The 19,595-nt window shown below is 47.4% G+C and overlaps 1 protein-coding gene and 1 long non-coding RNA gene across 3 annotated transcripts; both read left to right on the forward strand.

Annotated features, from left to right (window-relative positions):
• Positions 1–15,467: 15,467 nt before the first annotated feature.
• LOC123110562 (FBD-associated F-box protein At5g60610) lies at positions 15,468–17,414 on the forward strand. 2 transcript variants are annotated; one of them, XM_044531118.1, is made up of 3 exons: positions 15,468–16,597; positions 16,700–16,834; positions 16,925–17,414. In XM_044531118.1, exons 1-3 carry the CDS (start codon positions 15,713–15,715, stop codon positions 17,279–17,281), a joined length of 1,377 nt encoding a protein of 458 aa, XP_044387053.1. In that variant the 5' UTR covers positions 15,468–15,712; the 3' UTR covers positions 17,282–17,414. The 2 variants fall into 2 exon arrangements, with proteins under 2 accessions (XP_044387053.1, XP_044387051.1); XM_044531116.1 differs by having other exon boundaries at positions 15,474–16,834.
• A 722-nt stretch (positions 17,415–18,136) lies between these two features.
• On the forward strand, positions 18,137–19,147 carry LOC123115757 (uncharacterized). The gene is made up of 2 exons (XR_006456716.1): positions 18,137–18,595; positions 18,707–19,147. It is a non-coding gene; the product is annotated as an uncharacterized lncRNA (long non-coding RNA).
• Positions 19,148–19,595: the final 448 nt, after the last annotated feature.

The raw sequence follows: 19,595 nt of genomic DNA on the forward strand, positions 1-19,595 counted from the left end.
CCTCTGGTACATGGTCTCCATGGTGTGGGAGGGGCGAGAGCCCCTCCGAGATTGGATCTGTCTCTCTATCTCTCTCTGTTTCTGCATTCTGAAATTCTGCCCTTTCACTGTTTCTTATATATCTGGAGATCCGTAACTCTGATTGGACTGAAACCTTTGCCAAGATTTTTCTCCGAAAATTAGCTTTCTTGCAGCCAAAGAAGAGCAGCAACCGCCTTACGGGGTGCCCATGAGGGTCAGGGGCGCACCCACCCCCTGGGGCTCGCCCCCTGCCTCGTGTCCCCCTCAGGCACCGTCTCGCGTTGATTCTTCTTCCCAAATCTCACAAATATTCCAAAAATATTCTCCGTCCATTTTTATCGCGTTTGGACTCCGTTTGATATGGGTTTTCTGCGAAACATAAAACATGCAACAAACAGGAACTGGCACTGGGCACTGGATCAATATGTTAGTCCCAAAAATAATATAAAAAGTTGCCAAATGTATATGAAAGTTGTAGAATATTGGCATGGAACAATCAAAAATTATAGATACGACGGAGATGTATCAGGGGCTCACCCACCCCCCTGGGTGTGGGCCCCTATCTCATGGACGATTCGGAGACCCCCCCCCTGACATGAGACCGACGCCAAAAATTCCTATAAATACAGAAACCTCCAGAAAATAACCTAGATCGGATGTTCCGCTGCCGCAAGCCTCTGTAGCCACGAGAAATCAATCTAGGCCCTCTTTGGCACCCTGCCGGAGGGGGCCATCATCACCGGAGGCCATGGAGGAGGATCCTGGAGGGGCCATCATCGCCATGAAGGCCAAGGACCAGAGGGAGAACCTCTCCCCATCCAGGGGGAGGCCATGGAGGAGGAAGCACAAGGGGGAGGACCTCTCCTCCTCTCTCTCGGTGGCACCGAAGTGCCATCGGGAAGGGAATCATCGCCGCGGTGATCGTCTTCATCATCATCACCATCCTCATCTCTTTTACGCGGTCCACTCTCCCGCACCCCGCTGTAAACCCTACTTGAACATGGTGCTTTATGCCACATATTATGATCCAATGATGTGTTTCCATCCTATGATGTTTCGAGTAGATATCTTTTGTCTTTGGATTGATTGATGATCTAGATTGGTACGAGTTGTATGTTTTATTTTGGTGCTGTCCTATTGTGCCCTCCATGTCGCGCAAGCGTGAGGGATTCCCGCTGTAGGGTGTTGCAATACTTTCATGATTTGCTTATAGTGTGCTCGAGTGACAGAAGCATAAACCCGAGTAAGGGGGTTGTGGCCTATGGGATAAAGGGGACTTGATGCTTTAATGCTATGGTTGGGTTTTACCTTAATGATCTTTAGTAGTTATGGATGCTTGCTAGAGTTCCAATCATAAGTGCATATGATCCAAGAAGATAAAGTATGTTAGCTTATGCCTCTCCCTCATATGAAATTGCAATGACGACTACCGGTCTTGTTAACAATTGCCTAGGATAATTCCGCACACCGATCCATCATTATTCCACACTTGCTATTTATAATATTTAGTAATATATTCTAACTTTATGATAACAGCACCTACTTTGATATTTTAGCTCTCCGATATCATGCAAAGTTATCCTCTTCATACCCACAACATAGTTTTATTTCTCGTATCTAGTTGGAAGCAAACGTTCGGTGTACGTAGAGTCGTATCAGTGGCAGATAGGACTTGAGAGAATATTGATCTTACCTTTAGCTCCTTGTGGGTTCGACACTCCATACTTATCACTTCCACCTTTGGAAATTGCTACGATGATTCCTTGCACTTGGGGATTATCAAGCGCCAGCAGTAGCAGCACCAAGGAAGATCAACTCCTCTAGGCCATGAGCGCCAATTTCCAGAAGCTCCAGGCACTCTACCGCGCTTGCAAGGATAAGGTGCACTCCAAGATGGCGGCTATGGACAAGGCAGAAGCGGACTTCCAGGAGTGCTTTGCTCATATGCAAGTCTGGTTTGCTGAGTCCCAGCAAGACCTGAGGGCCACCCAGGACCAGCTGGGAGAGCGCCAGCGAGAGCTCCTCCTGGAGTAGGCCGATATTGAGAAGGCCCAAGAGGCGGCGAAGGCACAGGCCGCCAAGGATAAATCAGACCAGACACAGCGCCGCATCCTGCTTGACGCTCAAGAAGAGGACCTAGTCGCTCATGAACAGGCGCTTGCCGCCAAGCTTCGCGCCAAGGACGAGGAGGTTGGAAAGCTTGTCGCGCAGCGGACCCAGGAGCTGGAGTAGAAGCACAAAGAGGCACTCGATGCTCTGGCCCTGGACCATGACACCAAGCTGAAGGAGGCCGTCGACGGCGTTGGGGCCGCAGAGGCCGGCAAGGTCGAGCTGGCCGGCAAGGTGGAGAAGCTGGAGATGGAGCTGGAGGAGCTGAAGAAGGAGATCGTGACGCTGAAGGACAACAAAGACAAGTCTGTCTACACACTAGCGGACCTACAGGTCACCATCTCCGACAAGACCAAGCTGCTCTCCGAGGCCAAAAACTCAATTGCTGACTTGAAACTGAAGTTGGACACCTTGGAAGGGACGCTTTCAGAGACCAGGGCCCGTGAGAAGACCCTGATCAAGAACCTCGCAGACGAGAGACAGCTGCTGCAGAGTGCCGCTGCCACCCACAATGAATTTGTGGCCAGCACGAAGCTCTGGACCAGCCGCCTTGTAGACGTCGCGGAGAGGCTCACCACGCAGCTGCCCGCCATGGGCATGCCAAGCTTCAGGTTCTCCCGGGAGGTAAATGTGAGCGAAAGTGCCTGGCTGACCCTATTCTTCGAGTGCGTCCTTGACGCCCTCGCACTGATCAACTCCAACCGAGCGACTTATCTAGCCGAAGAGGCCTGGAAGCTTTGCCAGGGCGCCTTGACCAAGGTGCTCACCAAGGTGGCGTACTGGAACCCCAGCGTCGACTTCTCCAACGCGCTTGAGAGCTTGTCGGAGGATGCATACCTCCAGGCGCTCGAGGAGCACATCGAGCCCATCATCAGTTGCGTCGGCAGAGTCAAGAGGCATTAGCTGCTCCATTTCTTGTTTCCGCTGCGAGTTCGTACCCAAGACAATTTTATCTTAAGTTAGAACCGCGGCAATCACTGACGTAATATAACTTTACTGTGCTTTGAACCGAATGCATGTTATTTTCCTGTTTGGTTTCTCTTTGTATGTACTACACCCTACGCTTTGTTTGATAGGCTTGCTGGCGCGTTAACCCTTGCCGTGGGCGCTTTGAGGAACGGATCCTTAGTAGCCTGCTTGGGGTGTCGCTGCTGGGCAAGCCACCTTGCCGTCCTTGGCGCAGCCACTTGAACTGTTGAGTGGACTCGAAACATAAAAAGGGCGCTACCAATCGTGGTAGGGTTCCTTCGCGTGCAGGTTTTCCATACAAAAACCAAAATCATTCGAGGGAAATAACTTTACGAAAAGGGAATCACTGAAGGTTTGGCGTGACTTAGATTTTTGCTGCCGTGCGGATCATCGTTGCGGCTGCAGACGATGTCATCCGCCTGGCTTCTAGTATCAGGGTGGCGTGGACGATCTTGGTCTCCTACGCCACCAGCGTCTGCCACGTCGCCCGTCCGCGCTGGTACGGGCAGAGCGGCTCCAGACGAACTGACTGCCGCGATCATCTTCTTCTTTGGAGCCATGGCGATGAAGAAGCTACTACACTCACTGCTAGACCAGATTTTCACAACTTTTACCCCCTACCTGGCAAGCCAAAGATGTCGGGGAAACGAACACTTATGGGATCACGAGGATCCCTTCTACGGTTGGCGGGGAGAGAAGCTGCGTAAAGAGCAGGTCTAGTGATCAGCGCGAGGGGTTTTTACCCAGGTTCGGGCCGCAATGGTGCGTAAAACCCTAGTCCTGCTTGTCTGTATATTCTGTGTTCTTGAGTTCTTGAACTAGCTGCGGTGCATGCCCGGTCCAAAAAGTCTCAAGCCTCTCTCAGTACGCCTCGGGCCTCCTTTTATATGTCAAAAGGGGTTGCCACAATGGCACACAAGAGGTGGAAAGCAAGCTACAGTGTTCAAATTTATCGCTCGGCCCCGTAGGACAAACGCATTTAATGTGCTACCTACGTGCCCTCTTACTTTATCGGGGATGGTAACAGAAGTCGTCCCGTACGTCGCCGCCTCTTCCTGCCTTAACATGCGTCCGAGCTGACGACGCATGTAGTGCCACGCTGGCTGGCTAGCTGCTATGCTGGCGCGGTGGTAGAGCCTCCACAAAGATCTGCATGCCACCACGCAGGCGCCTGCCTAATTGGCAGGCCGATCGTTGTTCTGGAACGGTGCTGAGGTGGCAAAACCTTGTCGGGTGCAGGCCTGGTTGTGGCCCCGCAATCGTCCCCGGCAAGGCTTGCCGGGGACCTCGCAGTCATTCCTGGCAAGAGCCTTGCCGGGGGGCTTTGTCTTCTGGTCCCACGTGGGCCTGCAGGCCATTAGTCTTCACAAAGATCTGCATGCTACTATGCATGCATCCCCAAGTCTGGGCCTTGACGATGTCGATGGTGTCAAAGCTCTCAACCTCAAGGGTGATGGCCTTGTTGGTGCTTCGCGGTCGCCCCGGCAAGGCTCTTGCCGGGGCTACATAGGCTGCCCCGGCAAGGGTGTTGCCGGGGGAGGTCCAGCCCATCTTCTGTTCCTTGTTTACTGTCTTGAATGTTTGTCCTGGTAGTCTTGTATTTTGCCTCATGCTGCCCTACCAAGCCTTGCCGCGGGCATGGCTACGATTTCCCGTGCACAAGTAAGGGGTATAGAAGAGCTCATACTTTTGTACACCGACACACGGCATGTTCATGCCGCTCCATGATAGCATGCCAAGTTTCATGAATTTTAGACGTGTTTTGGAATTACTAGAATTTAAAAACCATGTATCTCAATGTTTGCGGTCGATTGACGGTGGCAGTGTGTTTGACATTCATTCCCATCTCTTGCATGGGACCTAAGCATGCAACCAAGGACACGGATTTGAATTTTCAACCAATTTATATGCATTAGAGTATGTGTTTGTAGTTCAATTTTGAATTATGCACATAAATGCATTGAAAACTCAATTAATGTATAAAGATGTCCAAACGAACCCCAAAAAGTTCCAAAATTTAACACAACACTCCTGTTGTTCTATGCTGACACTAGAGAAAAAAATTGAAATCAAGAAGAGGCAACGGATATCATTTCGTCCAGAAAGGTGATACGTTCCCTACCGTAACCATGAGGCTTGTTGCGAGAAGCTCTGGTTTGTGAGAAGCTTATACCCCAACCTGCCCCAAATGGATTTTTTACCACTTCATGTTGATGTCGTTCCATGATAGCATGTCAAGTTTCATGAATTTCAGATGAGTTTTCGATTTACTAGAATTTGAAAACCATGTATCTCAATGTTAGCGGGAGAGCGATGGTGGCAAAGGTGTTTGACATTCATTCCCATTTCTTGCATAGGACCTAAGGTTGCAACCAAGGACACACATTTGATTTTTCAACCCGTTTATAAGCACTGGAGCATGTGCATGTAGTTCAAATTTGAATTATGCACATAAACGCATAGAAAACTCAGTTAATGTATAAAAATGTCGAAGCAAACTACGAAAAATCCCAAAATTGACACAACACTCATGTTGTTCTACGTTGACACTAGAAATGTTTTGAAAGCAAGAAGAGGCAACGGATATCGTTTCATCCACAAAGGTGGCACGTTTCCCTACCAAAACCATGAGGCTTCTTGTGAGAAGCTCTGGTTTGTGAGAAGCTCTGGTTTGTGAGAAGCTCTAGTTTGTGAAAAGCTTATACCATAACCTACCCCAAATGGGACAATATTTTTTACCCCAGCATGTTGATGCCATTCCATGATAGTATGCCAAAGTTCATGAATTTCAAGCGAGTTTTGGATTTGCTAAAATTACAAAAGCAAGCACCTCAATGTTTGCCGAAGAGCCATGGTGACGTGGTGTTTGAAATTCATCCCCATTTCTTTCATGGGGCATAAGCATCAACCCATGGACACATATATCATTTTACAACCCATTTTGGTGCACCGGAGCATGTGCATGTAGTTTAATTTTGAATTGTGCACCTGAAATGCCTAGAAACCCAAGTTAATGTATAAAAATGCCCAAACGAACCTTGAATAATTCCAATTTTTTTGACGACACACCTATAGTTGCATGTTCACTGCAGATAAAAGTTCTAGCAATTAAAACATCATCCTTTGCAGCTGTGGCCCCATTATGTAATTCAAATCAAGACAAAAAATCAAGTAGATCGCACACAGTTTATTATCACCAACCATGTGAGATGCAGCACAAAATATCTTGGAGCACCGTTGGAGTATAGTACGCATACGGCTTACGTGAGAGGTGTGTCGGCTATAGGCCACAGCCGGCGTGCCAAGCACACTAGCTCGCTCCCCAAATATCATTTCACTGTTCAATCGTCGCCGGTGAAAGATGGGGACATGGACCCTCTTCATGAGGGCAACTTTGATGGCCCACTCCGGCCAGAGCGCGGCCGCAGCTGCCCGGCGCGTGCTAACAAGCTTCATGAGCGCGGCCGCAATCTTCGATCGGGCGTCCAAGGCAGCCCAAACGACTGATGCTGCTTCTCAGGTGACGGCAGCAGCATCTGCCTCGGGGATAGCAACTGGCGAGAGCGGCACAACAGTTGTTCATTCTGCAGCGGCGGCCTTAGCCCTGATGGAGGCCGGCCACGACCAGGTCGAGGCCACCCACACCCAGCTCATGGCGGTCACCGCACAAATCGAATGAAGCTTCTTCGACAATGGTCAGCAACCCACGGCCGAAGAGTTCGCAATTGTCGAGAGCGTTCGAGCAGCCGTCCGTTCCTGCGCAGCATACCTTGCCACGATGGAGCCCGCCCAAGCCCAGATCGCGGCCGCCCACGCCAAGCTCATGGCAGCTTATTCCAAAGATATGGTGGATGCGGATGGCGAGATGCTTGCCGAGTATGGTGCGATGGATGCCATGGAGCACCTTCCCCAGGAGATCGTCGGGCGCGAGCTGGACATGGAGGAGGCGGCGGAGATCGACGAGCACCAGCCGTAGTAGTACTCTTTGTTTTGTTTAATTAAGAGCACCGGTCTTTAATTTGTTAGAGTAATGTTTAAGTCAGCTAGCTCTGTTTAATTGCTGAAATTGCTCAATTAAGAAGTGTGGGTTTGTTGTAGTCTCCTCTGTGTACCCAAATTATGCAATGACGTGGATGACCACTGTAACCAGGGATTCAAACCAAAACTTTTCACGTTCAAACTCATCACACACGGGTTAAGCTATATGAATCATTTGTGATGTTCACATATCGTACACAGTGCTGAATAAGGGACCGTGTCTGATGACACTTTGCGCGCCAGTTTTTTCGCTGAACCGATTCAAAATTTTTGGCTTTCGTGGAAATATCTACCTCCCCGCCCCTTCCCCCTTACCAAAAGCCACATTTCCCCTGTTTCCGCCTTCCTTTCCAAGTTGAAACCTTCACTCCTTGCTTGCAGCGCCGCCTCCTCACCGGCGACCCTCCTTCATGCTGCTCGGCCTCGTCTATCCAGGCAGGTAATCCACACCCGACCCACATCCTCCTCCTTCCACATCCGACATGCCCCGACTGCCGGTGCAACACCTTCCACCCAAATCACCGACCCCTCCACCAAATAAGCGCTGCCCTAAGCCATGGTGCACGCAGTATAGCCAGGAGCTCAAGGAGCATTTGGCAGCGGAGAAGCGAATCGCGGCCACACACGCGGATGAGGTCGCGATGGGTGCCATTCGTGTCGACCCCCAGATCTTGGAGGAGCACCTCACCGTCGAGGCCACCTTCGACGCCTCATGCGCTGACACCGCGATGGCTGCATTAAACAACAGTTTGTGGCATTTTCTCGAGGCCACCCTCGGTGCCTTCGACTAAGACTATGAGCTGTTTACTCAGCGTGCACGTGCTTACCTCAACTCGAGAGCCAGCAGGTTGGTGCCCGAAGCGGCTCAGGCAACTCACCACTACGACGAGGGCACCCACGATGCGGAGGCCTCGCCCTCTTCCATGTCCAAGGAGCCAATCATCATTGATATCTCCGACGATGAGGAGTAGCTTGTCTTATTAGCTCACTATAAGGACCCATGTTTAGTTTCCTAGCTACACCGGTTAAGCATGCTCGGTTTACCCGTTGCATGTGTTGCTCCTGCCTTTCCTTAACAAATTCTAGTGAATTGTGTTGTCTACTTTCACCATGCAATCTGTTGCTCTAGTGTATATGTTCTATATGTCGTGCAATGTGGTGCTCACTTATTAACTGTTTGGTTAATTAGTTGTCGTGTTGAGTTAACTGTTTGGTTCAATTCTGCAAATGTGATGTTCAATTCTGCAGGGTGCAATTTTGTACTGTCTTCCATGTGAGAAATAAATCGAATTTATCTTTACAAAATACATGAGAAACAAATACAATTACTATATTTCCAAGTTGTCAAGCATGCTTGGTTTGGTTTACTGTCTGATCTTCTAGTATGTTATACATTGTGCAATCTGGTGCTCAGTTAACGTTTCGTTCATTTGTTGTGGTGTTTAGTTAACTGTTTGGTTCAATTCTACAATGTGATGTTCAACTATTGTGGGTGCATCCTGTTATTGTATAGCATGTGAGAAATAAATTGAATTTGGCTATACTAAATACATGAGAAACAAATATAGTTGCTACATTTCCAAGTTGTTAAGCATGCTTGGTTTGCTTAACTGTCTGATCTTCTATTAGTAGTACGTTATATTGTGCAATGTGGTGTTCAGTTAATGTTTGGTTCATTTTTTGTGGTGTTTAGTTAACTGCTTGGTTCAATTCTGCAATGCAATGTCCAATTATCGTGGGTATAATTTTGTATTGTTGTGCATGTGAGGAATAAATTGAATTTGGCTGCACTTAATACATGAAAAACATAAACAATTGCTATATTTTCTAGTTCTTAATCATGCTTGGTTTGGATAAATGGGTTTTCCATGTGGCTTGAATTAATCTGATGAATCTGCAATGTGCTTATTTTTCATCAATATTTTTTACTAATAGCATGTGAACCCTCACTTAACCTGATCACTAACTACCTTATATGTCTTGCAAGGAAACAGTGGGAAGCACTGAGGTTTACAATCGAGGTTTGCATATGCACGGTCCTTTGTCTAATAGCACATTATTTGTGCAATTGCAGGAACCATTCTAATATTTAGGTTTTCAATAATTCGGTCTTGCACATGTAGGTCTTGTTGTCAGAGATTTTGACCCACTGTTTGACCCTTTTTGCATATGGGGAAATGAGTTGTCCATGAATATCAGTCAAGTCAAGAAACTCGGAAACTTGTTACGATAAAGAAATTAGCGACAAAAAACAATAAGATCTTTGTCTGCACAATGAAGAAGACATCAGTTCACTACAGGATGATACTAACTATTATACCTTGCCTTTTTTATTCCTTTGCCCCATTTCCAATATAGAGAAGATATTTATGCACATCCTTGTTTTCAGGCCTTTCCAAAGCAGTTCATTGATGATTACCTCTCAAACCACCTGTATGGTCAGGAGGCGAGTAAGGTATTCATACAACACACACAGTTCAATATTGAAGTGTTCCTGAAGAGGATGAAGAATGGATGGTCAATCATCCACAGGCACTGGCCTAAAGTTGCAAAGACCTTCAACATCAATGAAGGCTCAATATTCGCCATATGTCTATGTACCATCTATGATGCTAATTTTGAAAGGTTATATATGTTGCATGTGAAACTTGGTGCTGGTGCAGTTGTGTAATGGGGTAGCTGAGTGATGAAGCTATATGATGTTGTACTCTAATGTATTTCAATTATGAAATCCTGCTTCCTTAATATGAAAATGAAATATATTGTGTGCTTAATATGAAATGACAATTAGATTAATAAATGGATTATTAATAATAGGACAATTAGCCTGCTAATTGGGTTTTTCTATTGCAAACGGTTATTGAGAAAACACTGTTGGCGATGACCTCAGGCAACACACACAGTTTCTAGGAATAAATCGTGTTGGATTAATGAACAATCACACACGACATCCTCTTGGAAACTGTTTGCATTAGGCCACCTTGCGCAAACGTTTACCACATAAAAAGTGTGTGTAATGGACAACCTTTGCCACATAGTTTCTTCTATGCACCGTGTGTGATGCATTCAATAACGCAAATGATAAAATTGTTAATATCATGTGCAACGGCAAAGCTATCACAAAAGATTTAACGGAGAAAATTGTGTGTGATGTACCTGCGAACGGAAACGTTTTCCTTGGAGCGACTATGTGGGATGTATATACGAACGGAAACGTACTTCTTAGATTAACTATGTGGGATGTACATACTAACGGAAACGTATTCCTTGGATTGACTGTGTGGAATGTACATATGAACGGAAACATTTAGCGGGGACTGACTGTGTCGGATGTACTTACGATCGGATTTCATCTATATAATTGTATTTTTTTAGCACTGCTGTACATATAACCATATTTGATCGCTCGTCGGTTGCACACGACCTCATTTTGTCGAGCTTGTGTGCCAGGAGGGCATATCCCGATGGCTTTTTAGTCATGTGGGAAGGGCCCCCCTATCGCAATCACCCACTAGGCGACAGTTCAGAACGCCGTCGCGGAAAAGGGTTAAAAACCGTTTGTAGAGCACCTCGTTGTACCAGTGTTTATATTCATTTTATAGCAACTTTATATCATTTTTGGGACTAACCTATTGACATAGTGCCCAGTGCCAGTTGTTGTTTTTTGCTTGTTTTTTACTTCACAGAATATCCATATCAAACGGAGTCCAAATGCAGCAAAACTTTTTGGAGATTTTTTCTGGACCAAAAGACACCGTATGGGCCAACAAAGCACCAGAGGGGAGGCCTGTGGGGAGAACAACCCACCTGGGCGCGGCCAGGGGGTTGTGCCCCCCACATAGCCCTCCTGCACCGCCTCTTCGCCCTATAAATTCCCAAATATTTCAGAAACCCTAGGGGAGTCAACGAAACACAATTCCAGCCGCCGCAAGTTCCAGAACCACGAGATCCAATCTAACACCATCACGGAGGGATTCATCATCCTCATTTGTGCCTCTCCGTTGATGCGTGAGTAGTCAACCATAGACCTAAGGGTCCGTAGGCAGTAGCTAGATGGCTTCCTCTCTCTCTCTCTCTTTTAATTCTCAATACAATGGTCTCTTGGAGATCTATTTGATGTAACTCTTTTTGTGGTGTGTTTGTTGGGATCCGATGAACTTTGAGTTTATATCAGATCTATATCCATGAATATTATTAGAGTCTTCTTTGATCTCTTATATGCATGATTATTTATAACCTCGTATTTCTTCTTCAAATCTTTGGTTTAGTTAGGCCAACTAGATCGATTTTTCTTGCCATGGAAGAGGTGCTTTGTGATGGGTTCGATCTTGCGGTGTTCTTTCCCAGTGACAGAAGGGGCAACAAGACACGCATGTATCGTTGCTATTAAGGATAACAAGATGGGGCTATTCCTACATGAATAGATCTCGTCTACATCATGTCATTGTTCTTATTGCATTACTCCGTTTCTCCATGAACTTAATACACTAGATGCATGTTGGATAGCGGTCGATGTGTGGAGTAATAGTAGTAGGTTCAGGCAGGAGTCGGTCTACTAATCTTGGACGTGATGCCTATATATTGATCATTGCCTTGGATATCATCATATTTATTCGATCTTCTATCAATTGCGCAACATTAATTTGTTTACCCATCGTGTGCTATTTCTCGAGAGAAGTCACTAGTGAAATCTACGGCCCCCGGGTCTATTCTTTATCATATTTGCTTTTAGATCTATTTTTGTTTGCTTTTATTTTTAGATCTGTTATTCCAAAAACCCAAAAATACCTTGCTGCACTTTTTATTACTTATTTTATTTCGCATTTTATCGAGACTATTTATCCAATCTACCACAAATTTATCTATCTTTCTACCATAGGAGGGATTGACAACCCCTCTTACGCGTCAGGTTGCTAGTATTTGTTCTTTGTGTGGAGGTACCGTTTACATAGTGTTGCTTGGTTCTCCTATTGGATTGATACCTTGGTTTCACAATTGAGGTAAATACCTACCATAGTTGTACTGCATCATCCCTTCATCTTTGGGGAAATACCGACGCAATTTCAAGCGACATCACTGTCCGGCGGGGACCCCGAAGACGAACTTTTCACGGTTTAGCTTCATGCTAAAGTTGAGGAGGTTGTCAAAGGTCTGCTGGAGGTCGCCGAGAAGGCTTGAGCCCTGTTTGGATTTGACCACGATGTTGTCATTGTAGACCTCCACGTTCACTCTAATCTGCTTGCTGAAGCACCTTTACATTGTCTACTGGTAGGTAGCTTCGCGTTCTTGAGACCAAAAGGCACAGTGATGCAGCAAAAAGGCCAATACAGTGTGATGAAGGAGGTCATCTCTTGGTCAGACTCTTTCATCCGTATTTGGTGGTACCCAGAATACGCGTCCCGAAAGCATAGGCGCTCCCATCCCGCCATTGAGTCAATGATCTGGTCGATGCTAGGTAGCGGGAACGAGTCTTTGGGGCACGCTTTGTTGAGGTCGGTGTAGTCCATGCACATGTGCCCTGTGTTGTTTTTCTTCAATACCATTGCTGGGTTTGCCAGCCACTCTGGGTGCGCGACCTCCCTTATGAACTTAGTCGTGAGAAGGCATGATATTTCTTCCCCTATCGCCATTCGCTTCTCTGTAGCAAAGTAGCGCAGGGCTTGTTTCACCGGTCTCGCGTCCTTGTGGACGCTTGTGGTCTAGCTGGCACCCCTGTCATGCCACGGGTTTCCATGAGAATATGTCCTAGTTAGCTCGGAGGAAGGCGGGGAGCTCTGCCTCTTGGCTCTCTGAGAGGTCTCTGCCGATGGTTATCATCTTGCTGGGATCATCTGGGTGTACCTAGAATTTATTTGTTTGTTTGGCTGGTTGGAACACGAGCCCGGGCCTTCGTTTTTGTGGGAGCTCGGCCTCCGATGGCCCTAGGCATTTTCTTATCTTGGCGAGCTCGGTGGAGGCCAAAGCGGCCTCAACAAGCTCTACGTTGGCCACCTCAGCCTTGTAAGCTTTTTTCGAGCTTCCTAGTACATTAATTGTACCATTTGGGCCCGACATCTTCAGCTATAGGTAGGCGTAGGATGGGACTACCATGAATTTGAAGTGTGCGGGCCTGCCCAAGATCGCGTGGTAGCCGCACTGGAAGGGAGTGACCTCGAACTACATTATCCCACTTCGATAATTGTGTTCGTCTCAGAAGACGACCTCGAGGTCAATCTGCCCCAGGAGGTGGATTGGGCACCCCGGTACTACCCCATGAAAACCTACGGAGCTGACAGTGAGATCTTCATCTTCTCTAGGGTGTTAGTGAAGATAATACTAAGGCTGCTGCCTTCATCCATTAGGACATGTGAGAGGCGGACCCCCCCCCATGATTGGATCTAGCACCAGGGCGTGCTTGCCTAGATGTACGACGTCCTCGAGGTGATACCCAACATCGAATGTCATTGTTTCCTGGGACCACGCAAGCCTTTCGGTGGTTGCATTTTCTGCTGCGTAGATCACACGTAGCACGTGTTTTTGCTTTCAGTGTGTATCCACTATCGTCAATATCATATTCACAGAGGTCTCGCGAGTGAGCTGACCGCTTTGCGGAGCCCACACAATGCCCCTCTCGCATTCCCTTATGAGTTGGTTAGGGCCAGGGTAGACCCCCAAGGCCTTCCCTTGCTCTTCATACATGTGGTCGAGGAGGTGTGGGGGCGAGATGTCAAAAATTCGCCCTGATCCATTGACGACCGGTTCAAAAGAGTCGAATGTAAGGGATTGACCTGGTGGGAAGTCGCCGACCTCTTCTGATTCTCCACACTGGGTTAGGTCTCCGATTAACGTTGCTTGTGCCTGGCACACCAACTAACAGAGCAAAATACTGTCAGATCCCTCGGTAGGGTTCATCACGCGATCGGAAGTACCAGAATAGAGTCTGCACACACATAATTTACCCAGGTTTTGGGCCCCGAAGAGTAATACCCTACATCTTGCTTCTTCTTGTTATTCATGGTGAGGGGTTACCTCGTGCAGAGGATTAAAATGGTGTATGGGATTGCTACTGAGAGTTTGGATCTAAGATTGGATGATGAATGAGGACCTAGACCTTCCTTTATATGGGTAGGAGAGTTCTTGGGTTTACATGGGGGTAGATGTGATCTACGACGCCGTCGCCATGTAGTCTTGGAGAACACGAAGGTCGCCTTCGCCTTTTAGGGCCTCCTTCTAGTCTTGGGCCTAGCGGGCCCTGTGTATTTGACGAGGCCGGGCTCCCTTACGTGAGGTACCTTGGGTACAGGACCACGTCAGTCATCCATCACGTTGATCGTTATTGGTGTTATCTCCAACTTCTATGTTGGATTATCTAGCGAGTAGGAAACCGATGGGAAAACCTAGAGAAGAGAAGGTAGTGGAAGTCAGGCTAGCGATAACCAGTAGAGCACTCGGAGGAGGTGATGCGGCAATTGTGTTTGCCATGTAACCTCGTAGTGGAAGGCTCCAATTTCTCGTTGTAAGGTTGTAAGGTTGTGCATTGCAATTGTGCAAACCCAGGTAGGCTACATGTTCATTGGTAAGAATTGTACAATTCGAGACAAGGCAACTTTTTCTTTCTTACATCTCAAGGATTTTTGTGTCTCTTAGTTGCTTTTCCTATACAGGCAAACCTGAACTAGATTTTGCCTCTTTTTTGTCTAGAAACCAGGTGGAGTACATTGAGCAAGAAGGTAAAAGAGTTTGCCTGTAGAAGCTACTTGTTTTGCATGGCGATCAAGATACAATAATGCATCATAAGGAGACAGAATAAACAACTGAATATCATACATAAATAACTGAAAACTATGCAAAGTTTTTCATGCAGAAGTGAAAGGAGGGGAATTATAATTTATTATTGTATGCTTCGTATATGTAACAAAAGGAGCCGTGTGTGGTTTTGTTGCTTTAGTTTAACAGTTTTCTTGATTGATATTTTGTGTGCTTGATACCAGCTTGCTATATTTCAAAGGAAGCTAATATATCAAAACTTATCGTTTCTGAAACTGGGGATGGATGGACCACATGCCTTTCCTAAAGTAGTCTGGCGCTTGATAAGTCTAGGAGGCAAGCGCTTGTACCTAGCAGCGTCTGTCATTATTTATTTCAATCAAATATTTAGGTTTGTGCCGATGGAATGCATGATAATTTTCGTCAAATCATCGCCGTCAACATTTTTTAATATGCATGACAACCATATTTTATTTCGGTTGTGGGTATATATTTTCCCTAGCACCATGTCATGAGAAAAAAAAGCAGAAGAGAAATGTTTTTTATTCTTTTTCGAGAAGAATCAGAAGAGAAACGCATCTTTCGGGCCTTTCCACTGAAGCGGGCCCGTTCCTCTCCGCCTCTCGCCCGTCCCCTTCCGTTTCCACCCAATCAGACCGCCGGCGGGCGGCCTCCACACCCCCGCCTCCCACTTCTTCCTCCCTTGCTCGGCCGGCTCCGGCGACTCCTATCCGCATGCCCGGAGCCCCCATGCGCTCCTTCTCCCCCAACACTGACCCCCTCGAGTCTCGACTGAAGCAAACCCTAGCCCCCCGTGCGCCTCGTGCAAATGGATGCGGGGGGTCCTAGCCCGAAGCGGAGGAGATCGCCCTCGCCCGGTGTGGAGGAAGACGGAGGATGCGCCGACTACATCAGCGCCCTCCCCGACGCCGTGCTCGGCGACATCATCTCCCTCCTCCCCACCAAGGAAGGCGCCCGCACCCGAATCCTCGCGTCCCGGTGGCGCGACCTCTGGCTCTCCGCCCCTCTTAATCTCGACTGCCGTGAGCTCACCGCCGGCAGGAATGAAGTCCGCTCTGACGTCGTCTCGCGCATCCTTTCCTCCCACCGGGGACCCGGCCGTCGTCTCTACATCAACACCTGCATCCACTGGATACCAGCAGACACCGTGGAAGCTTGCCTCCGATCCGCCGCTCTGGACAACCTTGAGGAGCTTGATTTCATCAACCATCTGTTAGAGAAACCACAGCGGGCATTGATCCTCCGCTTCTCGCCCACCCTCCGTGTTGCCAACATTGGTGGATGCAACCTCTCGGACGTCCATGAGCTTCACCTTCACTTCCCCCTGCTTAAGCTGCTCGGTCTTGTAAATGTCATGATCTCGGAGAGCTCGCTGCATAGCCTGATTGCCGGGTGCCCAGCTCTCGAGTGCTTGCTGATTGACATGTGCCCTGGCTTCCGCCGCATCCGAATAAACTCCCCAACTATTAGATGCATGGCTGTGAGAGAATATGGGATACCGATAGAGTCACTGCTGCTTGAACAAATCGTCATTGAGAAAGCTCCTTGTCTTGTGAGGCTGCTCTTTGAGAGGGGCAGTATTCTGCAGGTAACCGTACTCACAGCTCCTAAATTGGAGACTTTAGGCTTCATTAGTGATAAGTGCAGGTCAGGTGAAGTGTCCAGACTCATGATTGGCTCCACTGTTATTCAGGTATGCCCTGTGGCTTCTCAGTTGCATTTCTATGTGCAGAAAAATTGCCTGTCACCTGACCTGTGCACTGGCCTAATATTGTGGCCTTCATACTTGATAAAGGGATTGCGTGTTGATAACCTGATAACGGTGGTACAAACTGTCAAGATTTTGGCTCTTGATATGGGCAATCTTAGTTTGGATACTGTTATTGAGTTGATGAGATGCTTTCCGTGCTTGGAGAAGTTGTACATTCAGGTGATGATTCTTCATTGATGGTTCAGCAACCTTTTTGATCTACTGTTGGTCTGAACTTGTTGTTTTGATTATTTGTATGTGTTCTTTCAGTCATTTCAATCAAGACCGGGGAATTTGTGGCGTCGTAAACACCGGAATCTGTTAAAATGTTTTGACATGAGTCTGAAGACGTTAGTGTTACAACTATATCGGGGGAAGAAGTCGCAAATTAACTTTCTTACATTCTTTGTATTGAATGCGAAAGTGCTAGAGTCAGTGACACTTGGCATCACAACCAGGAATAACAATGAGAAGTTTTTGGCAGAACAACGCAGGAAGCTTCAGCTGGAGAACAGGGTTTCCAGAGATGCTCAGTTTCATTTTAGAACTGGTAGTTATGTCCGCAGTTCTTATGATGTCAAGCATATCGGTGATTTGGATTTGACTGATCCATTCGCACATATGTAGCTGCTTGTTGTCGCCGGTTGGCCTATTTCATTTTGTGTCTTGTCAAACCTGAGTAGTTGGCGTGCTTGTAGTACCTTTTGAGTTTGTATCATCTGGTCCCTTAGTAGAATTCGAGAGACTATTTTTTATGATACTTTTGTCAGACGGGCCACATGTTTGCAACCCTGTGCTAGTTTACATTAACTCCGGTGTTGGTGTTATTTCACCTTATGTTTTATTGGCATTGTTCTCCGAGTCTCTTTCTTGTTGCCTGTTGCCACTGAATACTTGCCTGATTTCCCTGAATAGTACTGTTGAAGTTAACGTTTGCTCAACAGTGCAGATTCTCGGTAATCACTGAACTCTATGCTGAATGTAAATCTTACCATTAAAGTTCAACTCTGCTGATTGTTGTAATGATTTTGAATACCATTATCTGAGTGATACTTGGCACATATGTTCGAACTCATTATATGCTCGAGATGAGAAATCTGAAGACGTGCTGCTAAATTGGAACTTTGTTTAAAAACTGAAACAATATGTTGTACATAGATTACTGCTAGCAGCAGGATTTGGATGATTCTGAAACACTCTGAATAGCTGCTGCAGATCATCATTTGTTGTATCCTTCAGAAGATACTCAAATGGTTCCATGCAATGTACCTTTGTCATGTATACTATCTGCACCTGCTTCGATCTGAGCCACGAAAGAAACAGCAGGCTCGAGACCTCTCGATTGTATGCTTATATATATGACTATGATACCTTGTGTCATTTAAACAAGGCGGGTGGAGTGAATTGCAGAAAACATCGACATTGAAGGTTAGGGTTGCAGAAATCACAATTCTACGGTTTTATGCCAAAAACCACTAATTCCGAGCCTAATTTTTTGCAAAAAACACTAGTCGCCCGCTTAGGCCATTTTGACCATGATTATGACAGGTGGGTCCCACTGGACAGTGTGACGTGGCATAACATAACAGATCACAAATAGACAGAAAGGGATAGACTAAACTGTAAAAGGCCAAAGAGGATAAGGTGGTGCTGCTAATTAATAAAAAAAAGAGGATAAGGTGTGAGTCGTCCTTCTTCTCCCCAGCGCCCAGCCGTGCGCACGAGTTCTCGGCCGGCGAGTTCGCAATGGCGACCTCCTGCGCCCCGGCCTCGACCTCTTGCGCCCCGGCCTCGGCCTCCCCTTGCTGCTCACCTACATCGGCGCCGGCGAGGTGAAGAGGAGGCGCGACGGCGGCCCGCGTAGGCGTGGTGAGGGAGGGCGCCTCGCTGCGGCCGCAGCTGCGCGTCGACGAGCCAAATCCACAAACTGTGGGCATGGAGGTGCGGTCCATATGCTTGATGATGAACTCCGCTGCCGCCGGTGCCCTCCATATCTCTCCAGTATATCCCTCCGACGAGCCAAATCTTTCTGATGTGTGCCGCCGCCAGCAGGAACCACGCCGTCAAGCTCATCTAGGGCCGCCCGATGCTCAAGCCGCCGCCGCCGCCGGAGCTCCATTGCTCCGCCGTTCTAACCGACAACGCCGCCGTATCCACGCCATTCTGCAGCCCGTCCTCGACCACGCCGGAGCTCCCCTATGCCCCGCCGCCAGAGCAAGCAGCAGCTGCGGCGACACGCACGGGGAGGGAGTGCCCGCCGGCGTCCACCATCGGATCCGGGGGAGATGAAGTGACCAAGGACCCGATTGCTTTTTATTCAGGGGCCCTTCTGCAAAATAAGTTGTATCGGGATGTAATTGCTTTTTTTCTTTGCCATGTCATCATGTTCAGTGGGACCCACCTGTCATAATCGTATTCAAAACCACCTAAGTGGGTGATTAGTGTTTTTTGCAAAAAAAAATAGCCTCGGAATTAGTGGTTTTTGGCACAAAACCGTAGAAATGTGGTTTCTACAACCCTAGCCTTCAATATCGATGTTTTCTGCAATTCACTCAGGCAGGTATATGTCTACGCCGTCGATCTTAGCTGCCACTCCCTCTGCCCCACAATATAAGACCTGGTTAATTGTTGATGACTTCACCAAGCCACTCACCATGAGAGGACTAAGGAATTCAAGTACAATCTCAACCTAAACAAAGTTCCATAGGTTTGGATTGAGGGGGATGAATCCATGAGAGGACTAATGAATTCAAGTACAATCTCGACCTAAACAAAGTTCCATAGGTTCGGATTGAGGGAGATGAATCCTAGCGATCATTTAATCTTGTAAACCACGGCATTGTCTCTATAAATAAACATACATGGCCCTCACGGATTATACGCTTCCCGCAAACTTCCAGGCTACGCACGGGCGCTCCTATACCTCGCTCAATACGAGTTG

The sequence above is a fragment of the Triticum aestivum genome, chromosome 5B (genome assembly GCF_018294505.1).
Source record: "Triticum aestivum cultivar Chinese Spring chromosome 5B, IWGSC CS RefSeq v2.1, whole genome shotgun sequence".
Classification (NCBI taxonomy): Eukaryota; Viridiplantae; Streptophyta; class Magnoliopsida; order Poales; family Poaceae; genus Triticum; species Triticum aestivum.